The sequence below is a fragment of the Phaethon aethereus genome (assembly GCF_964289735.1).
Source record: "Phaethon aethereus genome assembly, chromosome: 6".
NCBI lineage: Eukaryota > Metazoa > Chordata > Aves > Phaethontiformes > Phaethontidae > Phaethon > Phaethon aethereus.
The window spans coordinates 6,277,763-6,291,690 of NC_138580.1; the positions used below are offsets into that span (position 1 = coordinate 6,277,763).

General features: G+C 33.8%; 1 protein-coding gene across 1 annotated transcript in view; it reads left to right on the plus strand.

Annotated features, from left to right (window-relative positions):
- LRP1B (LDL receptor related protein 1B) overlaps positions 1 to 13,928 on the plus strand; it is a gene marked incomplete at its 3' end in the record, with an annotated part of 741,532 nt that overhangs the window by 653,185 nt on the left and 74,419 nt on the right. The window contains exons 63-67 of the mRNA XM_082001234.1: positions 350 to 443; positions 2,027 to 2,143; positions 2,302 to 2,421; positions 5,314 to 5,433; positions 10,551 to 10,667. Coding sequence (XP_081857360.1) covers positions 350 to 443; positions 2,027 to 2,143; positions 2,302 to 2,421; positions 5,314 to 5,433; positions 10,551 to 10,667 — 568 coding nt within the window. The remainder of the gene's footprint in view (positions 1 to 349; positions 444 to 2,026; positions 2,144 to 2,301; positions 2,422 to 5,313; positions 5,434 to 10,550; positions 10,668 to 13,928) is intronic.

Sequence of the window (13,928 nt, forward strand, 5' to 3'; positions counted from 1 at the left end):
AGCCTGCAAAGACTGTTTAAGAACTGAAGTGGTTGTTTTGAATAAGATCTTAAAGAATCGAAGCATAGAATGTAGCAAAATGCAATGAGTGGTTTGTGTCGGGGCACTGTAAGTCAGTGTAGCAATGTCAATGAAACTACAATGATTTGTATCAATGGCAGTCTCAGTGAAACGCATCTCCAAAACAAAGAAGATTTAAAAAATAAGTTTTATAAAATTAACAGCCAGAGTTGATTAATGGAACAATGATTTAAGCATTGAATCTAAATTTTCATAAATATACTATTTCTGTTTGGAAGTAAATATACACGTAAAAACTTTTTTCTTCTCTCTTTCCTTCCTTTTACAGTTCCGTTGCAAAACTGACAAATGTATTCCATTTTGGTGGAAGTGTGACACTGTCGATGACTGTGGAGATGGCTCTGACGAGCCTGAGGAATGCCGTAAGTGCATCTGAATTTGGAACCTAGTTTTGTCAGTAGGGGAGCAGGTTTTTTTGAATGCTTTTGTTTGCAGCACTGTTTTCTTTTCCTTGGTCTCTGTCAAATTTACAAAGGATGCAGGCTTCTGTTTGTCAGCCTGTAAAAGATTTTTCATTAACTCATGTCTACTAAGAGTCTTTTAAGGTCTTTGGAAAATCATAAGAATGTGTTTTTCATGTTTTACAGCTTTACTTGATCCCAATTATGGTTTTGACAAAGATTTTTATTTTAAAGCTGTGTTCTGAGTTTGCTGATTTTTATATATAAATACAAAATTCTGCCAGGTTTATTTGGTTTACATTTGAATATAGTGGAAATGTGGAATTCTAATCTCATTTGCTTATGTTTCATTGCAATTAGACACGATTAGCTACACATTATTTAGTGCAATTTTCTGAACAACAGTGTTCTCCATGTGATTCTTTCTACTAAGATTCTGTGGTTTTTTCACAATATGTTTTGTACAAATATTTTCATTTTATAGTTTTATAAATATTGTCAAAAAAAAGTTTGGAGAGCTAAATCTCACCTCTTTAGTATGAACAACTTTATGCAATGACCATTTTTCATGCATCCTTTGTAACTTTGACATACTATCCTGAAGTGGTGCAGATACAGCATATTTCTTGATATCCTCCCATAGTCCAAATAAGTAGGTTACTGTACTATTTCCCATTGAATTGTAGACAACTGGAAGTCCATTATGATGATGTTTTCAGCATCCCAAAGGATGGCTTCTGTGATGGTGTAGCAGACTGCAAATTTACTTGTTAGAAAAGTACCTTTCTACTGTACTGGATTGATGAACAGTAATATCTGTTGATGTTATTTTTCAGTCCCAGTCACTGACTACTTTAATACTATTATATTAATCTACATAAAATATTCTTGCCTTCTTCCCTTAAGCTTATATACACAGAGTATGTATCTACTATGTGTTCTACCACCTTCCAGTTAAGTAACAATTAATTCGATTTTTTTGTATTGAAATCTCTCACACATATTTTTACGATTTTATAATTCGTTCCCTTTTTGTGCTGCAGAGGCCTTTGAAGCAAGTTTTAACATGTGCTATCTTCTAAATAAGATTACATTTTAAGCTCTGCTATGTTTATATACAGTATTACTGTAGAGGTGCATAATTGCTCATTCACTCAAATGGCAATGGCTGATAGAAGGAACAACGTTAGACTTTTCATGGGAAATAGAGTGGGATAGTGAGTTTCTTAAATACAGGCTTGAGCTCAAGTGTTTAGAGTCTAAATTGCAAGTTTCTGCTGAGCTAATAGTAAGCATCAACCTGTAGAGGGTTGCACTGCATCGTTGGTAAGGTGTAACTATAGTTATGTAAATTTTAAATCTCAGACTTTGAAATTAATTTTGCATTAGTACGTGTACATTTTAGTTACTGAAATCTACTCAGATTGAAATTATATAGACAAAGGTTTGTAAGCTCTTTTTTATTAGTCTATAGAGGAAGAACAACACTTGATACTTTAACCATTCCTCTGATAGTGTTCATAAGCAGTTTTCTTTTTTCTTAGCTGAATTCCGATGTCAGCCAGGACGTTTTCAGTGCGGAACTGGACTTTGTGCTCTTCCAGCCTTTATCTGTGATGGAGAGAATGATTGTGGGGACAATTCTGATGAACTGAACTGTGGTAGGTAATTATATACATTGTAGGTTTCAGAGACATACTAAACCAATTTAAATGCCATGCTTTGATGTCTATCAAGAAACTATATTTTTATTTTTTTACCTTTTAATCTTTAAGTTTTAATCTTTTTAACTTGATACTTTTATTCTTTTAACTTACAGACACACATGTGTGTCTGTCAGGTCAGTTCAAGTGCACAAAGAATCAGAAGTGTATTCCAATAAACCTGAGATGCAATGGACAGGATGACTGTGGTGATGAAGAAGATGAAAGAGACTGTCGTAAGTTATGTTTAGAGAATTTTGTTCTCACAACTGTAGCTGGTTTTAAATAAGCAACTGAAGTAAACTATGTAAAATACTGTAAATTTCCCCTATGTAAAATAATTTGAGGAACATGCAAAACAGTTAATCCATGGGATGGATTGATGTACAATGCTTCACATACAAGAGAACAAACCAAAGTATCATTTATTAACTTCATTTTTTAAAGTCATTGCAAAGAAGAGAGGTGTGTAAACAATTAATTTCAAGCATTTAATTGGGTTTCTGACTTAGTCTGAAACATCTATTTTACTCTTAACTACCTCACAAATGACTCATATTCTTAAGGCTTTCATCTTCCATGCCTTCAGCAATGCATTTCAATTAAAAAAAGATATTTTTCTGTGTCTTTTATTGGAAAGGTTGTAGATCCATAGATCCTTTTACATCCTTTTTTCTTTGAAGGAGCTTTCTACCCTTTCTCTTCCCTTTCCTCTGGGGAAGACTTCATTAATTTGCCTATGTCACTTGATTTCCGTTTACTCAGTTTTTAATACATCTTGCTTTTGAAAAATGCATTTTTGCTACATATTTCTTAGATATAAGTTAGAGAAAATAGTTTCAGATTTAGAATGGAAATGTATTGAATACCTTGTATCTTTGATCATTTTGTAATGAAGATGATGGTGCCATCTTGAAATACATCTCTGTCCTTCACTCAATTCTTTATTCAGATCTACTGCTGATCCAAGGTGCCTATTCCTATTTTCTGAATTAGCTTTCTCAAGGTTTGCATATGCTGCATTTCTGCAAAGAACATGGCCTTCTCCAGGGGAAGGGTTGCTAAGGATACAAAGGCTTTGTTAGTGGTTGTGTTTAATGGCCATCTTCCAAAGAGCTCAGCAGCGCCGTAGCCTCTGACAGACACTATTATATGTTGGTTTGCATGTTACGTTTCTTTAAAAACTTTCTAAGTGGGGTCAAGTAAATTCCTGGGGAAATTGCTTTCTTCCTTATAAAGAACTGCATATGGTATATGGAAGTTTCACAGAACCTTGAGGTCTAGGTGACAGAAATTAAATCAGAGCAATGGAATCTCCAGCACAGTAGTGCTCAGGGACTGTGGGAAGGACGGGGTCAGGATCAGCAGTGATGGAGTTGAAAACCTCCTCGGGGTTAGTGGGGATAGGGCAGTCTGCTGTGACATAAAGCAAGCTTTTGAATTGTCTGAGACTCCGCCATCAGCCCACCTGCAAAGACACAGTGGGGAGTGGGGGAGGTTATTTTATACATTTTTTTTATTTCTGTTCTGTCTTACCTAGACTTTATTAGCTTCTCTCTTAAGAAAATTAAGTGTGCTCATTTATATTTTAATAAAACCTTGCTTGTGGCTTTTGAAAACTCTTCAGTTGCCTTTGCGGACATTATGAAAAGGGGAAGTTTTAAGTAGGTCTGCCACAAAGTTCATATTGACTTGGGCTCCTGTCACAAGCCAGATAACAGATGATATTATCTCTTTAATTCTAATTTCACTGGACTAGGATTCATTAGATGCAGACTTTTTTTTCAGCTCCAACACTGTTTGGTTTTCTATTTCAAGTGACCTTGAAAAGGTCAAATTTCATAGTTAAGGCTTTCCCTATGTAAAATGGAGGTAATTATACTGGTCTTCCTTGTAAAGCACTTTGAAATCCCCTGGTGAGGTGTCCTAGCTGGGAACCAGTATTATTTTTTATAAATATAATTAGCAACATAGTCAAGTCTAAATGCTTTTTAATTCCAGTACTGTAAATTTATGTATGGAAACATGGCATTGAAATAAATAATACACCAACTTTTAACAAACCTAAAATATTTCATCTTGCCAAACCCAAGAAACAAGAATGATCATATCAAGAAGCAAATTGCTTGTAAAAGATTGTAAAAAACCTTTTGGAGTTGCCTAGGTAAAAGTGGGACAAACATTCATGTGGGAAAATGTGCGAAATGTTTAATGTGGGAAAACATTATCAGAGAGTAGATTATACTGTTTTCCACCTATGTTCAATTCAGTTTAGAACAATTTGGAGGTTCTTGTACATGTGCTTATCCCTAAAGAAATCCTTATGTATCTGATCATAAGTAGCTTGCTCACTGTCCAGTCCAGATAGAAGTCCTTTATTCATCTTGCCTCTATATTCTCAGTTATAAGAGTTTAAGAAAGAGTAAGATCTGGCATATATGCTTGTGAGGAAGTCGATGTAGAATCACGTGAGTGCATTGAGGATCTCTTTTGTTGTCAAGTTGCTGTTAAAGCAGCTGAGCTTTAACTTAAAGCATCCTGAAAGAATAGGATGAAGGTTGGCTGCATCTTTGCATCTCTATCTTGCTGTAGGATTAATTCAAAAAATTGTTCTGCCAAACTGATAAAGTGAAATAATTCTCAAACTTTTATCACTATTTACCTGTGGTGTCTTTTAACAGAGAGCACAGAATTTCACCAAAATTGTATGTAATTTTGATTACCTTTTCGATCTAACGTTGAGAGCTGCCTTAGTCCTTCAGACTAACTGACTTTCAGAATTGATAATTGGTGTTTTAGGAAGTTAAGGAAAACAAAAAAAATCTGACTGCTTTTTACTAAAGTGGTTTGATTGTATCAATGTTAAGTCTATTTGTTGTTAAAAGAATATCACAATGAACACTTTGTTTATTAGATTCATTCAACGTTACTGTTATATATAAAATGATATATAAAAAGACAAAATTATAAACAATATAAAACTGAATGCTCTTTTCTGATGGATGTTGTGTAAGTGATGCTAGAGAGATCCAATTTCTGAATTTTGAATCCTTTTTTTTCTTTAAAATAGATATTTTTTAGTATTAGCAGAAATTTCTAGTTTTAATTTGGAATCCTTTTTTTTAAAGCTGAAAACAGTTGTTCTCCAGACCATTTCCAGTGTAAAACAACAAAACACTGCATTTCTAAATTGTGGGTATGTGACGAAGACCCAGATTGTGCTGATGGATCAGATGAAGCTAACTGTGGTGAGTATGCCAGTGGTTTTCACTATATTACTGTAGCTTAACATTTTTGAAAAAAGTCACAAAAGGAAATAATATCCCACTTATGTCCTCTTTCAATGTATGATAATACCTATCTGATGTGATAGCTGTATCTGGCTCACACAGTTCTTATTGAATGATAATCTTACATGAGTGGTCTATAAACTTCATGTTATACTACTACTTTATTGCCAGAAACTGTAAATGTGTATCTTATTTGGAATAGAGCAACATTCTTAATTTTTTTTCATAGTATTATCCAGTTTCTGTCAATTTATTCTGCATACTTTGTTGCTGCTGTAGTTATTGAATAGTGAAAAACGTACTAATTTGAAAATCATGTTAGTTAAGACTGGCTGTGCAGGCAGACCTAGAGCAAATTCCAACTTGACATGACCAACTTTTGCTTCTTTCTGTGAGCTCCAGGGAATTATGTACCCTAAAACACCACTCCATAAATTACGCAATTAAATAGTATAGCGGTGCAATGCATACAATCCCAGATTAAATAGGTCTTTTCAGGCACAATATATACAACTGATTATACTGGTTCACATTTAAGTCACTTCTTGCCTTTTATTCTGTCCCTGACAGGGACCAAAAGCCAGTATCTAGGGAAGAATATGTGAGCAAAGCAGGGCTATAATGAAACTTCCCTGGGATACTCCTCCAGCCTCTAATAATTTGAGACTCAGAGATATTTTGAATCAAATATGTCTCTGTATGCAATAACCCTCGAAGGATTTCAGTCTCCTTTAACCTTTGTAAAGCTTTCACAACATGCTGTAACAAGGAGTTCCACAGCTTAATTGCACACCTCCCTGAAAAACCACCTCCATTTTTTTTTTAAATCTGGTAGTTGCATATAATGCTCTTATTTTTTGTGTCAGAGGAGACAGAACAATTTAGCTGTAGTCACAATCTCCGTGCCACTTGCAGTTATGTACACTCATAGAACAACTAAGCCTTGATGAGAACAGGATGGATTTAATCACATTTTAAAGTTTTCCATAATTTTAGCATTTGAAATATATTTAAATGACATTATTATAGCAGTAGTTTGGTCTTCTGCATTGGGTTGTTTTTCTGTTGGGTTTTTTTTTAATTATTTAAAGGTGGTTATTTTTATGAACAAATTTTGATAGGATTAAATTATAAAGCTGCAAGCTAAGTATAATAAAAATCTGCATATGTTGGTATAATGCTAACTTGTTTTCATTTATAGTTCATTTCTAAAATGCTTACAGTGTAAAACTTGTGTAAAGGATAATGTCTTTTTTGCTTAAGTGCTCCATAGTCATATATTTTGCTTAGTCAACATTTGCTACTGTGTGTTATTGGAGGTATTATATTGAGTAAATCTGTTAGAAATAGTCTGAATGTATTTAGTCTTCTGTGGTTACTTTCGGACTCAGACAATTGAAGTAGAATTAGGAAATGTATGCTTATTAATGAGTGTATGCTGTTTTTCAAAGACGGTAGGTAGAGTTAATTCATGCTTTCTGTCCAGGCAATTAAAAGAAGCTGTTAGACTATGGTAATCCTTGCTCACAACTTCAGTACTTTACATCACAAGAGGCCCTGTCTGAGTTAGAATCTGAAGAAAGCTGTGTGCGGTCTTGGAAAGTGATTATAATCTGCTTTAAAGGTTATATTTATTTCAGATTTTCATTAGCATAATGTGTCAACAGTAGTATGACTGCTTTCTGCTTCCTTTTCTTAATATTAATTTTAGTTTTAGCCTGGAGTCAAAGTGGGGCGGGAGGGTTCTGATGATGAAGAATATGTTCCTGGAGACATTTGAAGGACGCATTATATAAACTTAAACTTCCTTCAACAGACTAATCATTTCCTGAATCCAGCATCAGTGACAGCCTGCCAAGCTCTAGAACAGCCAGCTGATCCTCAATCAAAAGTGAATTCCTTTTCATTTTGGATTTTATCCCTCTCAGGCATGAGACACAAATGCACAACATGCACATATATGGAATTAAAATCCCCAAACGGCAATGTAGTGCAGTTAGTGGCAAAATAGTGTTTTACTTCAGAGAGATTGATACTTGAATCAAAATGCTTTTAAGGTGCATATGTAATATTTTGGGGTTTTGTTTTGTTTTCCACTTAAGCCTTGATCCTATTTTCTTCCTGGTCATTTGGAATTACTTCTAAAATAAAATCTTAGTTTGGTGTGAGATCAAAAGATGAACCCGAAACAATCAGCAGCTACCTCAGGCAGTCACACGAATACCTGAAATGGGCGCTTCGCCTGTTACAGTACACCAATGAATGTCTTAATAATAATTTGAAGAGGGAAATAAGAAAACTGAGTTATCTGTATTTACTTCTTTGTCTTTGTACTATTCCCATCTGAATTCTGATATTTTAAGGTGATGTCATTTTAAGAAAAATGGAAAGCAATTTAGTGTTTAAGACAGCAATGACAAAATGTGTGTGGGTCCATGTGTGGTTTTCAGGGTTCCACGGTTCAAAAATAAGGTCTTGCTCTATATCCTTTGAGTAAATCAGTCTTTCTCAAAGATCAGGTATTTGTTACACAACTTCCCCAGATCTTCCTCTGTTATATCTTAGTTCTAGTATCCTAGTGTTTTCTTCAGCTGTCATTAAAGTGAAGGAAATACAAAACAAGCAAATCTGGTTTGTAAGGCATTGTCAGGTGTAAGCTGCTATGAGAGATCAGAGTCAACCCAAAGGAAAAATAAAAATTTCAGGTTTGTGAAGGGAAGAAGGGAGATCCTGACAAACATGCAAAATAATTTGTATAAAGAAAGGTGTAAATATTTCTCTGTGATTTGTAAAAATAGAGTAAGAAGAGAAGAATTAATATTCAAGTGGTAATCATAAGGTTAGACTACACACGGATAAATTAAAAAAAAAAATCCAGCCTTTCATCATGAGTGTAAAGAGGCAATGCTAGAAAATGGATTTAGCATCCTTGAGATAATTCTTTATGAAGAGTAAGAAAAGATATATTGCATGTTCTCTTCATCCTAGTAGGTAGTTGAAATGAAGGGATGTCATCTCTGGCTTTTGTGTATTACTGATTAGATCTTGGTATATCTATTGAATGGGGAATGATAAATAGAATATAATCTGTCATTAGTCTTTAGGGCTCATTTTGTGAGCAGATATGTTAATGGGAAATTGTAGGCTTTACTAGAAGTACTTCGATAAATATAGGATTGGTGTCTGGTTTGAAACTTGATCTTTTGCAAAGCTACGGAAACAAAATACAAGAGTGTCTTATTGGGGGGGGCATATTTTTATGTTTTGTTATGTTAAATGTTTTTTAGGTGCTTGCCAGTGCAAGTATTTGAAATGTCATGGTTGAAATGTCATAGGCTGTCATCTCGAGAAACATCATAGGAAAAAGTATTTTGAGAGAAAACAAGCATGATATTGACAGAGAATAAGGAAATGGAAAAGGCAGTATTGTAATTACCAAATTTTTGAGTGTATACAACTGAGCTGCAACCATTCTTGTCATTTAAATGTGGTTTTGAATTATCACTTTTATTCCAGAACCACACATAAAACAAAGCACAAAAAGCAGAAGTTTGTGCCATAGCATCAGATCTAATACCTCTAATTTGTGGCCTTTCTATGTCACAGGCAGAGAAATTGGGTTGATTTAAGTTAGTGTTTCAGTTCTTCATTCTGTCACTTATTAGAACTGAGTGAGTTGTCATGATAGCAATATGAAGTCTGAACTGACATGCTATGAAATAACCTAATGGAAATTTAAAAAATTTCTGTTGAAATATCATCACAGTGACATGTAATTTTAAATATGTCATTGAGGCTTTTACAAAGTAAACTTCTTTTTTCTAAGGAAAATGTCACTGAAAACTTTTTAATTTACCTCATTTCATCTCAGTCCTTAGAACCTGAAATAAGAAATAATAACCTGAAATAATAACCCCTCATCTGAAGCTGGTGAGGGGCTGGGAGGGGACTGGGGTTGTTCAGTCTGGAGAAGAAGAGGCTGAGGGGAGACCATATCACTCCCTATAACTGCCTTGAAAGGAGGTTGTGGCGAGGTGGGTGTCAGTCTCTTGTCCCAACTAAACTTGGATAGGATGAGAGGAAATGGCCTTAAGTTGTGCCAGGGGAGGTTTAGACTAGATAGTAAGAAAAATTTCTTTATGGAGAGAGTGGCCAAACATTGGAAGAGGCTGCCCAGGGAGCTGGTGGAGTCACCATCACTGGAAACGTTAAAAAACGTGTGGACGTGGCACTTCAGGGCATGGTTTAGTGGGTATGGTGGTGTTGGGTTGATGGCTGGACTTGATGATCTTTTGATCTTGATGAAGGTCTTTTCCAACCTTAATGATTCCGTGATTCTGTGAGTTACTCAAGAAATAAAAATATAAATAAAACACAGAGGCACCTCCCTCCTGCTGGAGGAGTTCAGGATGTTCATGCATCTTCAAGAGGCTTTGCCTCTGTAAGGAGGAAAGCTCATTGCAAATTTACTGCATGAAGAAAATTAATCTCAATTTAACATTATATGCTTGATAATGTTTTAGTTTGTATAAGTAAAATTCCAGTCCAAGACATCAGAATGTGAAAATAAAAATCAAAATATAAAGTTTTCTGTCAGGTACTAGTCTTAAGTTGTTATATGCAAGCGTAGCTTTTGAGAAATATATATTTTGTACATTTAAAAATAAATGTTATTGTGGCTTACTGTGATCTGATTTTTTGTAAAGCAATCTTACCATTAAATTCAAGGAAAAGTCAATGCATTTTTTGAGACTGAGTGTAATAATAACCTCCCCTCAAGATAATTTTTGATCACTTCTGAATTTCACATTTTTTACTTTAAATGACAGTATTTACAGCCTGTATTTTAATTTTTAATTTTATGAGCATATATCTTTTGGTATGAATGAATAAAGAGAATCTTAAAGAATATGGCATGAGAAATAAACTTTAAGTATTTAACAACAATTTTAAGTATTACGGTTGCTCCTTCTTAAGTGTATCTAACAATACTGTTATGTCACTGTTTGGTGGCATTCTTTCCAGTTTTGCCTCTTTGTCTGCAATGATGTAAATGATATTCATCTTAATTACAGATAAGAAAACTTGTGGGCCTCATGAATTCCAGTGCAAAAACAACAACTGTATTCCAGATCATTGGAGATGTGACAGCCAAAATGATTGTGGTGACAATTCTGATGAAGAAAACTGTAGTAAGTAACTTTTACCTAAGTACATATTATAAGGAGTGGAGTCAGTTTAGCAACATGTAAGAGGAAACTTTTTAATTCTGATGGACTGCACATGTATGCTTTTATACAATGCCATCTGATCCATTGAAAATCCATTGCACCAGAATTTAAAAGTCCCTTGCTGAAATTGTCCAATTTTATTCATTCTTATAAAGAGCTGTAGTTCTGTATCAGCTATGCAAAAATGCCTCACCTATGAATTCTCAATAATGTAATTAAAAAAAAAATTACAATTAGTTTACCTTTGTCAATAAGTTACGTATTGTGTTTCTTATCTCTAGATGAGAATCATAAAAGCTACTCAGTGTTAAAGTGATAAGCACTTGTTAACAATAAAGTTTGATCAACCACTCTCTGCCCGTTACATTCTGTATATTCCTGACATGATTTGCCTTGTTTGGTATCTTGAAAAGTCCATTTCTACAATACTTAATCACATGAAAAAGTACATGTTGTTATTCAAAGTAGCTCAGTTAACCTAGTTCCTTAAGACCTATAAGGAACCTGAATGCCCGATAAATCTCTGTAATACCATTTTCAGTGAGTTAATTTAGATCTGGTTCTCAGGAACAAATGACAAATTCTTAATGGGTTTATCTCATAATCATTGTCTTTATAAAATATTTTAAGAGGGAAATTCCATAAATAGTTCTGAAATGCCTTCTCTTCAGTTGGCAATTTCTGTTCTTTTTTTTTCTTTTAATACTTTAGATTATCATAGTACCAAGTGATAAAAAAGTTCAAATAATCAGGGAGCAATCATCTGTCAGGGTTTTTTTTTTAATTAAGCTTGGTATCTTCCTGTTCATATCAATAATTAAATTATATATTCAGTTCTTGGCTGTTCTCTAGACTTTCAGATAAAGAAAACTGTACTTAATTATAATAGATGGAATTAGTGAGTAGAGAGTACCCAGACACAGCCGGTGCATCCGACTAAAGGCCAGAGTGGTGAACTGTAGTTTCTGTTAACTTTTTTTTTCATTTTTGCTTGTCAAATGCATACTTCACTCCTAACTGTTAAGTCCCGTATTCCACTGTTTAAATTAAATATAGTCATCTGACATAGTTGTGAAATTCAAAATCTTGGAAGCACTGGGAAAATACATAATATTGTTCAGTTGGTTGAAATAGATGTATAAAATTCTTTATAGGCTGTCAAGCCACTTATAATGAAACAAATATATAGGAAATTAGAACTTCAAAAGCATTTGACAAAATGTATTACATTACGATAAGTTGTTCATAGCATACATGAATTTACAAAGGTCTTGTCGAGCAGCTGTATCAGAAAATGAGTTGTTTCTCAAGAATGTGGAATGAATTGATTGAATTACAGAAATTCAGCTCAAATATTTACATTTCTCTGTATAGTTTCTTTGCATGCACACGCAGCATCCTGGTTAAGTTACCAGAAGTGAAACAGAATGCATATTAAAAAAAAAAGAGTTAAAAGAGTTAAAAGAAAAAAGTTACAAATACTGGTAAAAGAGTTATTAGGATGGTTATAGGTCCATACTGACTTAGCACTAAGCAAAGTAGGATCCATTTTTAACTCTTTTGAGTTAGTATCTTTTTGGAGGGGGAATATGCTTTCGGAGTAAATTTACTGAAAATAAATAAGTAAAGAAAATCTACTTTCCTGGAAGCAGCTAAACACCGGCCTGCTGATAGGAAGCAGTGAATGAATTACTATTTTACCTTGCTTTTGCACACAGCTTTTACTTTAGCTATTAAACTGTCTTTATCTCAACACACAAGTTTTCAAACTTTTACCCTTCTGCAGGACTGTGTGTGGCTTAGCTGCCCTCCGTGATTAACCCACATCATGATAATAAACTGATGTTATGTGGATGCATCATGCTGGATACTCTGGCTTGGCTTGTTGAAAGGTTTCAACTCCAACACAACCATTTAGTAGGAGACCTGATGAATACTCATTCTTCACAAGAAAGTGTGGCCTAATTATGTGCCCTAATTCTTTTAAATCTGTGTAATCTATTGCCAAATGCTAGGATGACATGAAGATGTCAGTGCACACTTCTAAGTCATTTTGATTGAAGTGCTCCTATCCCATTAATTAATAAGCAATATTTTGTATTGCTATTATTTGGATTTCTATGTACAAGTTCTGCCTTTTCTAATATACAAATATACAAATTAGTTTCTCTAAAAATTGGCTTTGTAACAGCAGTTACAAGAAAGAGAATTCTCACAAGGAGCAAGCATATTTAATCTGTACAAATACAGGTAAAAGAACACTTTAAGTTTGAACTTTGTATCCTATTTTAAGAAAAAAGTTATGTTTGTTCCCTCTGGCTTGTATATAAGTAGTCATTCTCCTAAAAATCTTTTCAATTCATGAGTACTGTACTAGTTAAATGCAAAATTTAACCCCAAATATTAAATTATTTTAAATATTTCTCATTACATCCTTTTCTTGCTGCCATTTAAGTTGATGACAAATGTCTGTTGTCTCTACAGATCATTTTCAGATGTAAAAATATGAAAGAAGTAGATCATCTTATGTGTTGTGTTTCAAATGAAACTCTTTCTAATAATTCAAAAATGTTTTTCTCGACAAGGAGTTTCAGTGATTTTATGAAGCAAAAGCTGAAAGATGCTGTTCTTCATTGGTTATACAGAAGTCTATTAATATTTACTCCTTTCACTAACAGTCTGAGCACTGATGGGAAAGTACTCTTCTGTGTTCATACATAAATCACATAGATGCATTCCAGCAGCAGAAGAAATATTTCTTGCAAACAGAGAATTAAAAAGCTAGCACATTGTGTTTTTCCAGAATCAAATCTCTGTTTATAAATAATTCAGTAGTAGTATCAAAAATGTATTTGCTTATATTTTGCAAATCAATATAGAAACATGACAAATGTTTATTTGCATGTGAATTACTTGTTCCACAAATTATGTCTTTTACATAATTTATCCTATCTTGAACTTCCTCTTCCTGGCCTGTTGACAACAAAAAGAATCAAAAGTTAGTGATTTGCTAACATTTAAACAATGAGCTTTTGATTTGAAAAAAATTGGAAGTGGTATGTGTATAATCCAAGAATCCATATAAATGCTAACCTTTGATTTGCTCAAATATAGCATTACTGGAGAACTGATACAATTGCTGTAGATCTGCTTTTATTACCCTTCCCTAAAACTTCAAAACGAAAAGTTGTGCCTACCTGAAAAATTAAATTTCTCTTAAAA